Source organism: Ctenopharyngodon idella, chromosome 1 (assembly GCF_019924925.1).
Source record: "Ctenopharyngodon idella isolate HZGC_01 chromosome 1, HZGC01, whole genome shotgun sequence".
Lineage (NCBI taxonomy): Eukaryota > Metazoa > Chordata > Actinopteri > Cypriniformes > Xenocyprididae > Ctenopharyngodon > Ctenopharyngodon idella.
The window spans coordinates 2,641,414-2,658,511 of NC_067220.1; the positions used below are offsets into that span (position 1 = coordinate 2,641,414).

General features: G+C 34.8%; 1 protein-coding gene across 2 annotated transcripts in view; it reads right to left on the reverse strand.

Annotated features, from left to right (window-relative positions):
* Nucleotides 1–1,699: 1,699 nt before the first annotated feature.
* LOC127508051 (deoxynucleoside triphosphate triphosphohydrolase SAMHD1-like) overlaps nucleotides 1,700–17,098 on the reverse strand; it is a 142,070-nt gene continuing 126,671 nt past the window's right edge. Inside the window, exons 13-17 of one of the 2 annotated variants that reach the window (XM_051885631.1) lie at nucleotides 6,178–6,323; nucleotides 5,870–5,953; nucleotides 5,680–5,781; nucleotides 5,242–5,370; nucleotides 1,700–3,276 (exon numbers count right to left, since the gene is read on the reverse strand). In XM_051885631.1, the coding sequence (XP_051741591.1) occupies nucleotides 2,524–3,276; nucleotides 5,242–5,370; nucleotides 5,680–5,781; nucleotides 5,870–5,953; nucleotides 6,178–6,323 (1,214 nt within the window). In that variant the 3' untranslated portion in view covers nucleotides 1,700–2,523. The remainder of the gene's footprint in view (nucleotides 3,277–5,241; nucleotides 5,371–5,679; nucleotides 5,782–5,869; nucleotides 5,954–6,177; nucleotides 6,324–17,098) is intronic. The other variant, XM_051885622.1, reaches the window with a different exon arrangement.

A 17,098-nucleotide genomic window follows, 5' to 3' on the forward strand; every position in this document is an offset into this window, starting at 1 on the left:
ATGAGGAATGCACACTTCTTCTCTTCTGAATCATAGTCACTTCCCTGATGCATGAAAAAGATTTCTACTTGGCGTATGAAACCTTTACATTGCTCAGCAGAACCATTAAACTTGTCAGGTAATGCAAAGCTTACTTTTCTGGGCATAGGCGGTGGTAGCGATCGCAAATACTGAGTGAAGTAGTCATTAGCCACTTGAGCTTTAGCCAGTTGATCACGGTACTCCTTGAGAACGTCGCTCTGATAAGCGAACGCGGCCTGTAGATTCATAACATCTGCTGGATTCTTCGGTGGCGAAGTATTATGTAAGGACGCTGAGGCTGCATTAGAATCCATGTGCAGTGTTTAATGTATCCACAGCAAACAAATCCAAAACAGCAGGCAAATAATCGTAAACGTGAAGCAGGCAGAGGTACAAACACAGTAAGGTAGTCCAATCCAGGCAACAGAACAGTGGGCAATCCAAAAGGCAGTAAACAGGTGAAACAGGCAATGATCATACACAATAAGGCAAAATAATAGCAATGGGAAAACACTCAGTAAGGCAGACAGGCTGGCAATACTTCGCGAAGTACAACGAGCAAGGCCATGCTTAAATGTCCACCAAACAGGAAGTAACCAGTGAAGCAGAGGGAGTGGCATACAGTCAGTACTCGGGAGAGGGCTCCCTCTGCTGGCGTGGCGTTACAGTAGCTGAAGTCCTGCATCCTAAAAAAGGTCAAAGGTTATATCTAGAAAGACTATATAAAAATGAATCCCTAAAATGTGTAAACTGCCAAAATATCTCTCAAGATCAGTAACCAGATTTATTGTTATAGCACAACACTTCACCATCCTCTAAAGTTAATCACTAATTAGTGTCTATCTGACATTCAGCAGATGTTTTGTCATCTCTGTCATTAGGTTTATTCAGAAATAAGCTCATATGGACACATGTGACTTCAGTAGCAATCATAAGAGAGATAAAATTTGAGTGTTTTCTAATAGCAATATTTTTGGTAATCATAACCCCTAAATACTTAACCGCATTTTTCACTGTAATGCCTTCTATATTTTCTAAGTCACAGTTATGGATAGCCTTTTTTTAATTCACATTTTTTTAAAGTTTAGGGTCAGACCTGATGCCTTTGAGAAGACAGAAATTTTATCAATAACTAATGGAAGCACCTCTTTATTTTTAAGAAATAAAAGAGTATTGTTATATTGATAATATATGCCAAAGCTTGCCTATTTTTTCCCCAGAAATTTATTCACAGACTCGTTTATTCAAATTGTGTAAGTAAAATGACACTTCTATATAGACTAATTATTTTCATTGTTTTATACGCTTTTCATAGCAGAAACTGATTTATTACATGAAACAGTCCAAAAATGTCTGGGTCATCTGGGAGACAAAGGCAACTTTTTCCACCTTTTGACCACAAGATGTCGTTAGTGTGCACCGTTTTGAAAAGCTTTGAGTAATGAACCTTTTACGATACAGTTGAGGGGAAAGCTTCAGGGGAAAGCTGTGCAAAGCTTCATTTCACCATCACTCATTTTTACAGTAACATACTGTAAAGTAGATTACAGTAAAGAACAGTGTTGCCAGTATTTTACCATTACTTTACAGGACAATTTTTAAACACTATTACAGGTTAACAGTGATTTGTTAATCACAAAACATGTCTACAAAGCAAATAAACGAATACAGACAAAAATAGAAGAAACACAATCAAATTTATTTATTAAGAGTTGTCACTGAAAAATCAAAACTTTTTTTTTCATAAATCATTTTCAGAAATCACTAACGCTTTCCCCAAAATCACAGATAAGAACTGATACATCTTCAGAAAGGTTAAAAGATTAAGAGAAAAAAGAAAGATACATTCCAGATAAACTGTAATCTCTAAAACTGTGTAACACCCAAAATTACTCATAGGAAACATAATCAAATCTTTGCACACATAACAAAAGAAATAATATAATATGAACTGATTAATCAATCATCAAACAAACCTGTCATAGCATCACTCTTAAACATCAACATCATCCTCTACCGTTAAACACTAGCTAGTGTCTATATCCAACATCCAACAACACCAAATACAGCTGCTCAGACAATAATATCAATCAGCCATTATGCCCAAATATCCTACTGTATATATAAAGAACTAAAATATTTTCAGATTTTTATTTTCATTGTTTTTTGTCATCAGCATCTCTATAAGGTATTTTCACAAAATCAGCTCACATAGACACACAAGCCATGACTTCAGCAGTTGAGTAGGGTTGTCAATCCATTTTAACCAAATTAATTGTATGATATGCCAAGTAATGAATCATTTATTCACCCTCATGTCATTCCAACCCCAAATGACTTTAGATTTTATCCTGATTTACCTTTCCTACTGAATTGGACTGGGAAACCTCTGCAAAGTAAATCATTAATTGTGTTGTTAAAGTTATTTATTATTAACTTAATTATATTAAGGTAATGCTTGAAACTGACAGCCCTACTTTAAATATTAAAATGGGTCAGACTTTACTCTGTCACACGTTTAAGAGACTGAGCAGGGTTTGTGGCGCCCCATGCTGCAGGATTGGGATACTCCCCCTCCTTCAGTAGGTAATGGGGTTTAGTGTAGTCAGGATCCTCAAAGAGCCGCCAGATACCACTGACCACCTTACAGGAGCGAACCGCTTTTATGCCAAACTGGTCCTCCACAGAAGAACAGTCAACAGTGATCTCATGCATTGGGTCTTCAAAATTCTCCCGTTCAAAGAGCTGAATCTTAAATGATGTCACACGATTAAGAGACTGAGCAGGGTTTGTGGCGCCCCATGCTGCAGGATTGGGATACTCCCCCTCATTCAGTAGGTAATGGGGCTCAGTGTAGTCACGCCCCTCATAGAGCTCCCATACACCACTGACCACCTTACAGGAGCGAACCCCATTTATACCAAACTGTTCCTCCACAGAAGGACAGTCAACAGTGGTCTCGTGTTTTGGATTTACCAGATCCACCTGTTCATAGAGCTGGATCTGAAATGTCACACTTTTAAGAGACTTAGCAGGGTTTGTGGCACCCCATGCTGCAGGATTGGGATAATCCCCCTCCTTCAGTAGGTAATGGGGCTCCTTGTATTCTTGACCGTCATAGAGCTTCCAGATGCCTTTGATAACCTTACAAGAGCGGACCACATCTATACCACAGCGGTCCAAAGAAGGACAGTCCCCTGTGATAAAGCACTCGTTGCCTCCAAACTCATCTTTATCGTAGACCAGAATCAAACACTTGAAGGAGAGAGAAAAGATCAGACAAGGCAATCAAATCTCTACACACAAACACCCAAAGAAATCATAACAGCAGGAGTTGGTTAAAATCACATAAAAGTTATATAAATGAAGTGTGCACTGTTTTTTTTTTCTTTTTTTCATGATTCACAATTATTTAGGCTATATTCATGATTTATAATTGCCCTCAAACACTGTAGCTGGTTAGTGTGGTTTACATCATTGAGAAGACGTGAGTTCTGTGCCAAATTCATCTTATTTTTACTTTCAAAGGATGAGGATGTGAGGAATCAGTGGTTAGAAATCATTTTTACAATGAAACCACAGCAGTATAATCTTTTGTTGTGTTCCTGTTATTTTACTGACAACTGCTTCGTAAATCTTGGTGAGTTCAACACGGGATTCGCAAAACAATTGTCCATGAAAGATGGGTCAGCAATTACCCAGTTTATTTGGACCAACTTACTTCTTAGAATCACAACCTGTAAGGTTGATTAATATATATATATATATATTTTTAATATATTTTCTGTTGAGTGTTTTAAACATAGTTTTGTTACATGGTTTATGTGTAGTTTTGTGTTCTATATTGTGTAGGTCTCTGGCTAACTCACGTTATTACTGTCTTAGTGAAATACTTCTGTTAATCATCTGTGGGCCACTATTACTGCAGATTATCTGTCGTTCTTACTACTTTGAGTAATGATAAAGGATGGAGCAAGATTTTGGTTTACAAACTGTAATGCATCAGTCATTCATGTTTTAGCTCAGCTAACATTTGTACATGGTAGATCAATCACAACAGACTGAGCCATCTGACCAATCAGAGCACAGTAGGCTAACAGAAAGGAGGGGTTTAGAGCAGTGGTTCTCAGCTCCAGTCCTTGGGACCCACTGCTCTGCACATTTTGTATGTCTCTCTTATCTGACACACTCAGAGCCCATACACACGGAGACGCGTTTAGCTGTATACACAAAAAATTTGTATCGTATCGCCGTTTCGTTCAGATGTTTTTGAGAGCCTGAAACCACTATTTTTTTTTTAATCTGGTCCCAGAGTGGATAAATCTGAAAAGGACACCATTGTGTTATCATGTGTACAGCCAATCCGTATATTGAAAATGTGAAAATGATGAGGTCATCACCCCACGTCTCAACCCTAGTCAGACACCACTACGTCACATAACAGCAACAACAACAATAGTGAACTACATGCTTGTGTTCATGCTGCAGAAGTTACTGAGCCTGTTAGCTTTACTAAAATAAAGCTTTATTTCTAAGCTTTACTAAAGTTTGAATACAGCGCACAAAGTTTCCAAGTCGTCTTCTCTGTTTTTAGTCTATCTCTGTGGCAGAATTACAGCGCCACATACTGATCTGGCATGTGTACTGCATTGTTTTGAGTTGGTTTCAGTGGTTTCATGTGTATGCAGATATTTCTTGAGAAGAGGGGAAAAAAAAAAAAAAACAGATCGAATAGGGAAAGCTCTGGCTTCGTGTGGATGTGGCCTCTGTTCAGTTCATGGTGTTCTCTCCTAACAGGCTGATGATCTGAATCAGGTGCATTAAATAAGGGTAAAATATTTGTAAGTTAAATAACATGCAAAATGTGCAGAGCAGTGGGTCCCCAGGACTGGAGTTGAGAACCATTGGTCTAGAGAGACTGAATCTTCAAACTGCTTTGAACGAATCATTTAAGAACCTTTGAGAAACGAGATGATATTAAATGTATATGATGAGAAAATGAAAGTGTTTTTTGACTTTGGATGCACGTAAACCTGTTGTAGGAGACCTCCAAAACAAAATTAGGAACCTTTAAAATAGCATAATAGGGGCAATTCAACCCTTTGTGGAATTTGTTCTGGAATTCAAGTTGAATGAAAACATAAACATGCAAATGTAAGCTCATCCTGCATACGCACACGCACATATGAACACACAGGGTATCAACACAACAGGTCATACCTTAGGCATCGGTTTAAAATATTCTCTGCTCCACTCGTCAAAGCACTGCTGAGCTTCCTTGAGCTTTTCTTCTGGGCCTTTATAGTACACTCTAAACAGTTCTTCATAAAAATCTTTTGGCAGGAACATCTGTCATTACAAGAGTTGTCAGAAATTAATGGAATAATAATTCACTACATAGTGTGTACTGTACTGTGTATTATTTTTAACATTATTAATACATGTTTTTCATTACAGAGGCATCAAAAAGACAGAATGAGGAATACGATAGAAATAAATATGACTTTACTTGAATTGAGAAATCTTGCAATAGTTTACCCTTCTTCAGGCAGTACATGATTGTTAGGAATGAATGGGCTTCTTTGTGTAAATAATTTGTTTGTAATCCTAGTCAGTAACTGAATATGTATTTTTAATATTTCAAAGTCACATGGGTACCTGATCAGTAATCAGGAAGGCTATGTCGGGGTCCCTCTTGCGGTAGAAATAGACATTGTCCATGGGGTTTTTATCCTTCATGCCATGATCTATACAAACCACCTGAATAAGAGAAAATTCCCATTTGAATAATTTAAGAGAAACTGAAGAGATCAAGAGATGCAGATTAAAGGTTTATTTTTGAACATACATCAACCACAAAATCATCAACTTTCAGATCTTGTTTCTTTTCCTTATTCCATTTCTCCACTGCTGCTGTCCAGTCACCCTCTACCTTTATGAGGGTTTGAGAAAATCAACAGTAAAATACACCAAATGGCAAAAATTAATGGCATGAATAATATTTTATGCTTGTAGAATACCATCTATACTAATATCTGTAATATCTGATCTTTTGTCTCATTACCTGTACAAGCTGCTACAAACTGAAAACAATGTTACAATAGAAAATATAATGAGCTAGATAGTAGTTTATTTTAGTTTTACACAGTCAAATACCTTTGATTGGTCTCTTTTCTCCAGTTTGGCCTCTCCAAGAAACTTTGGCAGGTCCCTTTTGAGAATTTTCATCACTATTTCTCTAGCATCCTGAAGATCTTTTTCCTGATCATACTCAGAGTACAATATTTTCTCAAGAATTTGATCTGTTAGAAAAGGAAGAACATAACTATTGCTTGTTCGCATTTTAGTTGAAACATTCCTAATAACAAATCCATAAACAACTTGCTGAGTAGATTATAGATACACAATTGTACCATATGTGGATATAATTCCCTCTCCCTCTCCCTCCCTTTTCCTTTTCTTTTAGTCCCATACACAGGCTTCCCACTGACCTGTGAGTTTGGTGTATTCTTTCATAGCTTTTATCGCTTCAGAGATCTGGAAATGGCCATCAGCTTTTACTAGGGCTTCTTTAATCCTAAAATGCAAAGAAAAACAAGTATATATATGTTATTACAGGGCCTATATTAAATAACAAAGCTTGATGAACACAGTGTACTAAATTTTCCGATACCAAGCCATTTTAATGTCTGGAAACAGGACACAAAAATATACAGGCAACAGCAAAAATATACATGTATCACAGCTATAAAAGAAATAATATACTTTTGTGGTATAATGTGACCCTAGAGTGAGTCAGCCAGCAAAATAAATAAACAAATAAATAAATAAAAAATCTGCAGCAGTCATTATACAGAAACGTATTAATTCTGTGATTGACCATTATATTAAGTATTTCAGAGAGCCTATTTAATTTGTGACACAAAAAAAAAAAAAAAAAAAAAAAAAAAAAAAACATAAAGCTTACATGATTTCAATAATATTGACAGTCTTGTGCTGGTAGGCCTGGCGATGCAGAGTGTATCTGGTGCGAAACATGTCAAAAATATTACCTGCCTCCTGTTAAAGAAAGAAAAATGCACCAGAATGTGAAGAATGTGAAATAGATGCATTTTGTTATATTATATTATATTATATTATATAGTGTATCATAGATTTGTACCACAAGATCATAGTTGGTGTTATCAAAAGTTGTTATACTTAATCTGCAAATGCATAAAATGAGTCAAAAGATTCTGTAGAGTCATAGACTGATTCATTAAAATTATAATATACTATACTACAATATAACAACTTATTTAAGTCCAAAATTCAGTGGTAAATGTTTTTTTTTGTTGTTGTTGTTTGTTTTTTGTTTTTATATGTGATATCATGCAAAGTGATATGTAAAGATTGATGAGAATACACGTATTAAATGTACCTTGTCCCTGTAGCAGATGGATCGCCTCGTTTTTTGAGCCTCATCCTTTATCTCCACTTCACACACTCGAGCGAACTTCAGCAGCCGCTGATGGTCAAAGCTCTTTGAAATGCCAAGATGATGACAGTCTCTGTGAAATAAAACTCAATGATGATTCAAGTACAATGATTCAGATTTAAAGAATTATAATTTCTTTGAACTATATGATCTTCCCCGCATGCTTGTAATTGTTTAAAGTGCCCCATTATGGATTTTTTGAAATTTATCTTTCATGTAGTGTGTAACATTAGCTCTAAGTGAATGAAAACATCCTGCAAAGTTTTAAATCTGAAAGTGCACCGTAAATAAAGTTATTGTCTCTCAAAAGTAAGAGGCGACTCTGAGTCTTTTAAACGAGTCGTTTGTAAAACGAATCCCAAGCCGTTTCGTTGTGACATCACATATTAGCATATTGCCCGCCCACTTATCGCGCACGCAGACACCAGGGAAAAATCATTTTTTTCACAATACCACAGCAGTACAATCTTTTGTTGTGTTCCCGTCTTCTTACTGACGACTGCTTCTCAATCCTCGGGGAGTTTAACGCAGGATTCACAAAACGCTTGGTCTGAAAATATGGATCAACGCCCAGTTTATTTAGATCAGCTTGCTCCTCTGAAACCTCAACCTGTAAGTATGATTAATAATTGATGATTATATTTTCTAGAGATTGTTTAAAATTCATAATTTTGTATGTTATGTTGTTTAATGTACACCCTTATCTGCTAACTGGCTAACTCACGATTCTGTAGTGCTGCTATTCAGATGTGGGTCCAATATTGTCTAAAAATGAGTGGATTAATACAGCTTGTCTGTCTTATTACTTGGAGTAATGATCAAGGATGGAGCACGACTTTTGTTTACAAAGTGTAATACATTATCAGCTATTCATGTTTGTGCTCGGCTAATGTGAGTTTACAACATACAAAACAAACTGTTTTTTCCCTCTGCGTTTTTATTATTACAGTAAGGTGGAGCTCTATCTGTATTGTAATAGGATGTTAAGATGCTAGTCCGCGCTAACTAGCTCAAGTATTCTCTCTGTAAACAGTAAAAACCCATTGTAAATGTCAAACAATGATATAGCCATTTTTCTTTGTTAATTGTTATGACGAAAAAGTCTGTACACATCTGGCCTAAATGTTTATCTTATGTTAGAGGTTTTCAGCTTTACTGATACAGTTCCCACAGGTGCGCCTACATAAAGTATAACAGTAACGCTGCTATCACGTCTTATAAATAACGCAAACTAAGGTGACACTTACCATAGAGAAACGTCCTGCTCCAGTCGTGATTGCGAATCAGTTTCTGGTTGATCGACTACTTCAGAAGTTTCATCATCGGACTCGGGCTCGAATTTATACGGTAAAATCGATGCTATCTTTTCTGTCCATACATTGTATACAATGTCTTTCAAATTCATAGCTGTCATTCAGTTATAGCAATGGGTGTGCAGTGCGTGCAGTAGATCAATCACAAAGGACTGGGTCATCTGACCAATCAGAGCAGTGTAGGCTCACGGAAAGGAGGGGTTTAGAGAGACTGATTCTCTGAACTGCTTCAAACGAGTCGTTTACAAAAGATTGAGAACTGTCGTGAAATTAAATGTATATTATGAGAAAACGAAAGAGATTTTTTGACCTTGCATGATTGTAAACCTGTTGTAGGAGACTCCCAAAACAATATTAGGAACCTTAAAAAAGGCATAATAGGAGCACTTTAAAACTTGGACAACAATCTACAATAATAATACAAATGATAACTTTACATAGTGTTTATGCTTAAGATACACTTTTCCCCTTTTTTGTAGAATTATACTAAATATGACAACCAGGTCTCATGTTAATTCAATAATGCAAATCAGTTCACTAGATAAAATAATTGTAAGATATCATATAACTTGTGTTCAAATGGTTTTCTTCCATTTTTCATGCTGAAGCAATATGTATTGTATGAAGTGCTATACAAATAAAACTGACTTGTTGACCTTGAAGCATATGCTCACTAATCAGAAGAAAGTTTCTCAGGGGCAAATACATTGTTACAAAAAAAAAGTATTGTTTGTTTCTATCATAATAAATGATGAGTCAACCCATCCATGGATATCCAGCTGTTCTTTCCTGTCCATCAAAACTGCATACAGCATGGGCCACACAAAAATATTGTTAAAGAATTGTAAATACATATTTACCGATCAAAATAGTCCCATTTGTCCACATCAATTTTGTTCCTTTCATTTGACACAATCTCATACAGGAAAGCTTTGTCCTCAGTCCTGCCCTCTGCTGTCCACTGGAAGAATGAAAACACTTTTACCAACTATTAAACATGTATATAAACTGAAAGTTGTCTGCAATCACAGTTAAGTTTGTACCCCTTTCTTTAAGTTTCCGTCTCTGTCTTTTTTGTCTTTATCCACACCCTTAATTAATTCTCCAATAAAGACAAGGTCATTTTCATTTTGATCAGTTTCGAATTTCAGTCCATATGCTTCCATCAGCTTCTGCAGTCCATTCTCTTTCACCAAGTGCTCAAACATCTCAACTGAGGCTTTTTCATGCTGAAAGTAACCAAACACACACACACACACACACACACACACACACACAATAATATCACACTCTCATCATTAATGTACAAATAAAAAATAAACGTAATATAAATAGATATAATCAGTCATATTGTTAGAGTCCTCATATTTCTGTTTCCTCTGTGACCTAGTTTTCCCCATTCTGTTTAATTAGTCATTTCATTCACCTGTGTCCCATTAATTATCTCATCAGTTCCCTTTGTTTCCTTCATGTATTTAATCCCTGTGTTCTCCCTCAGTCTTTGTCCATTCTCGTTGATGTAAGTTGTGTTTATGTCTATATTCTGAGTTTAGTTATTATCTTCGTCTGCCTGATGTTTTATACCACACGTTACATAACACATATATATTCATGAACATAAATGTATTGAAATAAAAAGAGATTCTTTATAGATTTCAATGTCTTCTTTTGCTTTTTGCTTTTAAAATTTAACTGTAAAGGCAAAGTAAACCCATGAACATTTTAATCTGTGTATCTGTTAATAACACACAGTACACTGGACCAGTGCAAAGTTTTTTTTTTTTTCTTTAGTTTCATTATTAGAGTTAAGATAGTGGAGCATGAGGTTAAGTCAGTAACATCCTCAGATTGTGAATGGATCTGCAGTGCTAATGAGTTTCTGCATTAACTGTCTGTTTAAACTCTCATTAAAGAATAAAGAGCATCTCATTTGCCCTCAGCCTGAAGTCTTGTGTATGTAGTTTGACGCACCTTCCATTCGGAATCTAGCAAAAAGAAAAAAACAACAACAACATTGAATTTATATGAAATGTTTGATATGCACATTGTGTTTTTTAAATAACAGTTAATTACCAACTAAAGACTACAAGACAGTGACATCTGCATGACATAATGTCACATTAAAGGTGCACCATGATTTAATTTGATGCTCTGGACTGACACCTAGCGGCATTGTCACGATTCCTGTCAGTTCCTGGACTACACTTCCCATAATCCTCCCTGCCTGTCACATGCACACTTCACACTAATCATCATTTGCCACATACACCTGTAGCTTGTTATCTGGACTATTTAAGACTCACTCACACACCACCTCTTTGCGAAGTCTTGTTTCACCTAGTGTACATTTCTGAGCGTTATTATCCTGTCTACCTGTTACTGATCCTGTCTGTTTACCGTTTACGATTCCCTGCTGCCTGCCTTTGGACTGTATATTGTTTCCTGACCTGTGAGTGATATCTGCCTGTCCTGACCATTGCCTGTATCCTGACCATGTCTCTGCCTGTCCCTTGCTGTACCTGTTTGTTCCTGTTAGACCATGCCTGTATGACTACGCTCACCTTTCAATAAAGTTTTGCATATGGATCCCTGCCTGAGTCCAGCCTCGTTACAGGCATGAACAAAACTGTTACACCAAATCAGTGTTTGGCGTGTTACGCGATCTGTTCCTTGTAAAATAAAACATCTTTTATCTGCATATAATGTGAATGTTCATCATTTTAAACATATCTTCAAACAGTATTATTAACTTCTTCATATGCAAAACTTTTTTAATGTGGAAAAAGTTACTGAGTTCACCTTTTAAGGAACTGTTTGTCCAAAATTAATTAATTTGCTTTTACAATTAGTCCTTTAGCACAGTGTTTCTCAACATACACATTTTGAATGTCTCTTTGTCAGACACACTTATATGAAGTTTTGGAGTCTCTGACTACAGGTTGAATCAGGTGTGTTTGATTGGAGAGACATTAAAAATATGCAGGAAAAGGTTAAGAACCTCCACTAGATGCTTCAATTTAAATGTTGTAAAGCATCTGAACACCTTAATAAAATGGCAAACTTGTAACAAAAGCAGACATTTTGAAGGACTCTTTCCATACAAAAGCAGTTCCAAAAAGCAAATGCAGACTACTCTTTATTCACTAATAATCAGTGTGAAGATCATGATTAGTCCATGTTCATATCCAGAATTCAGAAATGGAGATGATATGATGCAGAAACACAATTATTTCTCACGTGTCAAAGCTTAACATGTTCGAGGGAAGCAATAAATAACCATTTAAATTTGATTCGTTACACAAAGCTATCATATGACTTCAGAACACTTGGAATATAGTGCATGGTATGGACTACTACAATGATGATAACATTAATTATGATTATAAATTTAATGGTGCCTTTTTGGTGTTTCTTTATCCTTTTCAAGATTTGCGGTATGGTTTTCTATGAACTGCTGTTTTATTGAAAAGAGCTGTGTGAAAGTTAACTAATCTTTTAAAAATCCACCATGATGTGGGTTTTAATTATATAAAGAATAAAAAAATAACAGTACAACAGATTAATTGCTGATTTAAACACCCAACTACAAACAATAAGACTAGAGAAGTTAAAAACTCTGATATTTACCTGAATCGACTGGCTTGACTGCAGGAATGAACTTCTTATCAAACAAATGAGAGAATGGACCATGACCTTAAGAATGAAAAAAAAAAAAAATGTAAAATTGATATCAGTATAAATAAATATCATTTGGTGGGACCACTAGCAGTTGACACATCCACACCCTTAATAAATATAAAATAAAATATATTTCCATATATTTATGATCAATATATTAAATGTTTGGTAACACTTTACAATAAGGTTTAATTTGTCATTTATTATTTTATTTATTTGTTGTTGTATTAACTAACATGAATCACGAGCAATACATTTGTTACTGTATTTGTTGATCTTTGTTATTGTTAGTTAATAAAAATGCAGCAGTTTGTTCATGTTCACAGTACATTAACTAATGTTCAATACATCTCTTGATTTTAATAATGTATTAGTAAATGCTGAAATGAACATTAACAAAGATTAATAAATGCTGTATAAGTGCAGGTCATTATTAGTTCATGTTAACTAATGTAGTTTATTAATGTTAACTAATGTTAACTAGTTCATGTCTTTGTATTAACAACTTTGAGTAAAACATGCTTGAGAAATTTAAGGAAATCAGTTTCCACACACTGTAAAAAAAAAAAAAAAAAAAAAAAAAAAAAATTTATTTTTTAGGTTTACCTCAAAAATAACTGAGGTAACTGTTCACATCAGAATTTTGAGTATTTTGAATTCAACTAATTAGTGTTTCATATTACAAGTGTAACATACACTGTCACATATTTTTCAATACATGAAAAGTGGAAATTCCTTTTGTATTATTCAATAAATTCACACAATATATTATTCTAAATATTTTTCAGTATTTAAACAATTTAATACATTGATCATAAATATATGGAAATATATTTTTATATATTTTATATTTTTTATTTCAAATTAAATGGCTTTTAACATATTGCCAACTTCAGTCTGGGGATGGTTGCTTTTACCGGCAGCCAATAACTAGAGTGAAAATGTAAGGGAGGTAAGCTAGTACATAAAGTTTCAGAAACACAACTATATAACAATAACAATACAGAGGAATGATATAGTTGAACATTTTTTCCTACTGAATGATTAAACACTGACATCAGAACCCATCTGATCAGAAAGCAAAACAATGACTAAACGTCTAATATATGGTTTAAATATTTTATAATGTTAACATTTTGTTAAAGGTTTAGTTCACCCAAAAATGAAAATAATGCCATTAATTACTCACCCTCATGCCGTTCCACACCCGTAAGACCTTCGTTAATCTTCGGAACACAAATTGAGATATTTTTGATGAAATCCGATGGCTCAGTGAGGCCTCCATAGCCAGCAATGACATTTCCTCTCTCAAGATCCATTAATGTACTAAAAACATATTTAAATCAGTTCATGTGAGTACAGTGGTTCAATATTAATATTATTACGCGACGAGAATATTTTTGGTGATTTGACACGCTGATTCATTATGCTCTGAATCTTCCTGAAGCAGTGTTTTGAAATCGGCCATCACTATATAAGTCATTATTTTTTATTTTTTTTGGCACGCCAAAAATATTCTCGTCGCTTTATAATATTAATATTGAACCACTGTACTCACATGAACTGATTTAAATATGTTTTTAGTACCTTTATGGATCTTGAGAGAGGAAATGTCATTGCTGGCTATGCAGGCCTCACTGAGCCATCGGATTTCATCAAAAATATCTCAATTTGCGTTCCGAAGATTAACGAAGGTCTTACGGGTGTGGAACGGCATGAGGGTGAGTAATTAATGACAGAATTTTCATTTTTGGGTGAACTACTAACCCTTTAATGCATGGGTAAAGTAGTAAAAAAAAAAAAGTTGTAATCGTCGCTAAATGGCCTGACCAGCTATTTAAAGAAAACAAGACATACACATTAACAAAGGAACATATATTATACAGATTATTCATATTTAATGGCATTTAATTATTTTAATGATTAAGTCTGAAAGACTAAACTTACATTAAAACATTTGTAATTGGTGCAGAAGGAATGAGTTTCTTTTTTTCATTGTTTTTATACTGGTTTGGCCAACAGGTGTCGCCAGAGATGTGACATAGTCATTTTTTTTTTATTCACTTTTTTAAGTAATTGTGTTTAATTTCAATCTATTTCTCCCATAGCTACATTCTTCTCTTTACTTTAAAAACGTTTGCTATCTTGCCAATTCACCCTTCACAGCAGCTGTTGATGTTCTCAAGACATGAAGTAAACACACTCATTTATATATGGAAGCTAACAGATGAATTGTGAGGAAACATTAATGTCACTGCTAAGGAGCACAAAGCTATTTCAGAAAATAAATTCCTTTCATGTCCACTAAGAGCTAAGAACTACTATATGCGATACTAAGTAGTTCTGTGGACCGCAAAATATTGATATATTGATATATTGATATAATATCGAATATTAATGTACATTTTTGATTAATTATGTTTTTGGCACTCACCTAAGTCATGGCACAGACCAGCAATTTGGACACAAAGAACATCTCGATTGTCAATATGTAGTTTCGGCTGTTTCTCTTGCAGACTCTTGACCAGACATCCAGCTAAATGTGCCACACTAACACAACAACAACAGAAACACAGTTTAATTACATCAACACATGATAGATAAACAATTTAACTGATTAAAGATGATTAATAAATATATAAACATGTACAACAGGGTTATTATAGTCACATAATAATATGTCAAATTTTTGGATTAAAATATCCCAAATCCTTGTTATAACTTTCAACACACTCAAATGTATTATTAGTATGATTATTCTGACAGCGCTGCGTTACTCCACAAATTTAATTCATCAAATAAAGTGACCTGTATGAGTAGTAACTCAGATCTCATGGTTATTACATTAGAATGCATTAAAATAATGTGAATTTAAGTGTAACAAATCTCAAGTTTAGGGAAGGAGGAGGCGGGAACCACCAAATATTAAACGTTAACTTTAATAATAAAATATACATAAACAATAAAATGAACTAAAATCATATACATAATACAAAGCAACATAACATTTCCCAGGCCTGGTCCTCTCTCACTCTTCACTAGCCAAAAGAGAGTGTGCTAGTGCGTGCCAGGGCCAGTCATGTTTCCACTATCAATATCAGGGCTTGATTGGGCCTCATTGGGTTTTTGGCCCACAGAATACTTTGGTCCAAAGCGGGCCAACTGATGCTTGAGGAGTGGTCATGAACAGAGGCAGAGTTTACCTGAGTCAGGAGAGGGTCAACACCGCTGCTCATTTCCCATGTTATTATATCAGGCTACCAGGCTACCAACTTCAACATTTAAGACATTTTATACTATTTTCAGCTCAGAACTCACCTTCAGACAGCACATGGGGATTCTGATCACTGTATGAGGCTATCTTTATATGCAATTCTATAGGCTACTTATGCTAACCATTGGCATAATAAATGCACATATGATTATGGAAAATACCAGAGATTGTTTAAAAAATTTAGACAAATCATTATTGGTTATAATAGTGCATTTATGTAGTATTACGTAGTATTACGCACAAACCAATCGTTTCGTGTCTTAGGACATCAATGTGTTGTCACGAGCCGCAGGGTTTAATTTGGATTTGTCTGTGCTTGTTTTTTTGACTCTTATAGATGGAGTTCCCATTAACATCCATTATACGACTGACAGACCCTGGGGGTAAGCAGATAAATATCAAATTTTCATTTTTGGGTGAACTATCCCTTTAAAGGGGACTCAGCAGAATTTCAAAAACACTGTTTGGAAATTAGTTGGGCCGATACCAACAACAAACGCGTAACCAATCAGCATTCGAGGAGAGAGAACGAGCGAGAGGGAGATTTGAAAATAAGAAAAAAAAAAAAAAACTGCAGAATGAGAAATGGGACACAATACAAAAGAGCTCAAAAGAATATCACTGCAATGAAGGTTTATGACTGGGCAAGCGCTTTAGGACTATTATATTTTTGTTTTATATTAGAAAAGCTTGTGTTGGAGAGAGCTAAGAGGGAAAGCCTGAAAACTGCTTTGATCCCTTCTCATGTGAGTAACACTGGGTTTGATTGTCTGGAGCTGCTGTGCTGTTTGCGACTAACAACAAACACTTTGTATTTACTCTTGTGTGCTGAATGAGTACACAATTGAGGATTCTTTGGACAAAAAGTCGGTTGTGACAAGTCTTGAATATATATATATATATATATATACTACCAGTCAAAAGTTTGGAAACATTACTATTTTTAATGTTTTTGAACGAAGTCTCTTATGCTCATTAAGGCTGCATTTATTTCATAATAAATACAGAAAAAACAATAATATTGTGAAATATTATTACAATTTAAAATTATGGTTTTCTATTTTAATATACTTTAAAATATCATTTATTCCTGTGATCAAAGCTGAATTTTCATCAGTCATTACTCCAGTCTTCAGTGTCACATGATCCTTCAGAAATCATTGTAATATGCTGATTTATTATCAATGTTGGAAACAGTTGTGCTGCTTAATATTATTTTATAACCTGTGATACTTTTTCAGGATTCTTTGATGAATAAAAAGTTTAAAAAATATCAGCATTTATTTAAAATAGAAATCTTTTGTAACAATATACACTACCGTATAAAAGTTTGTG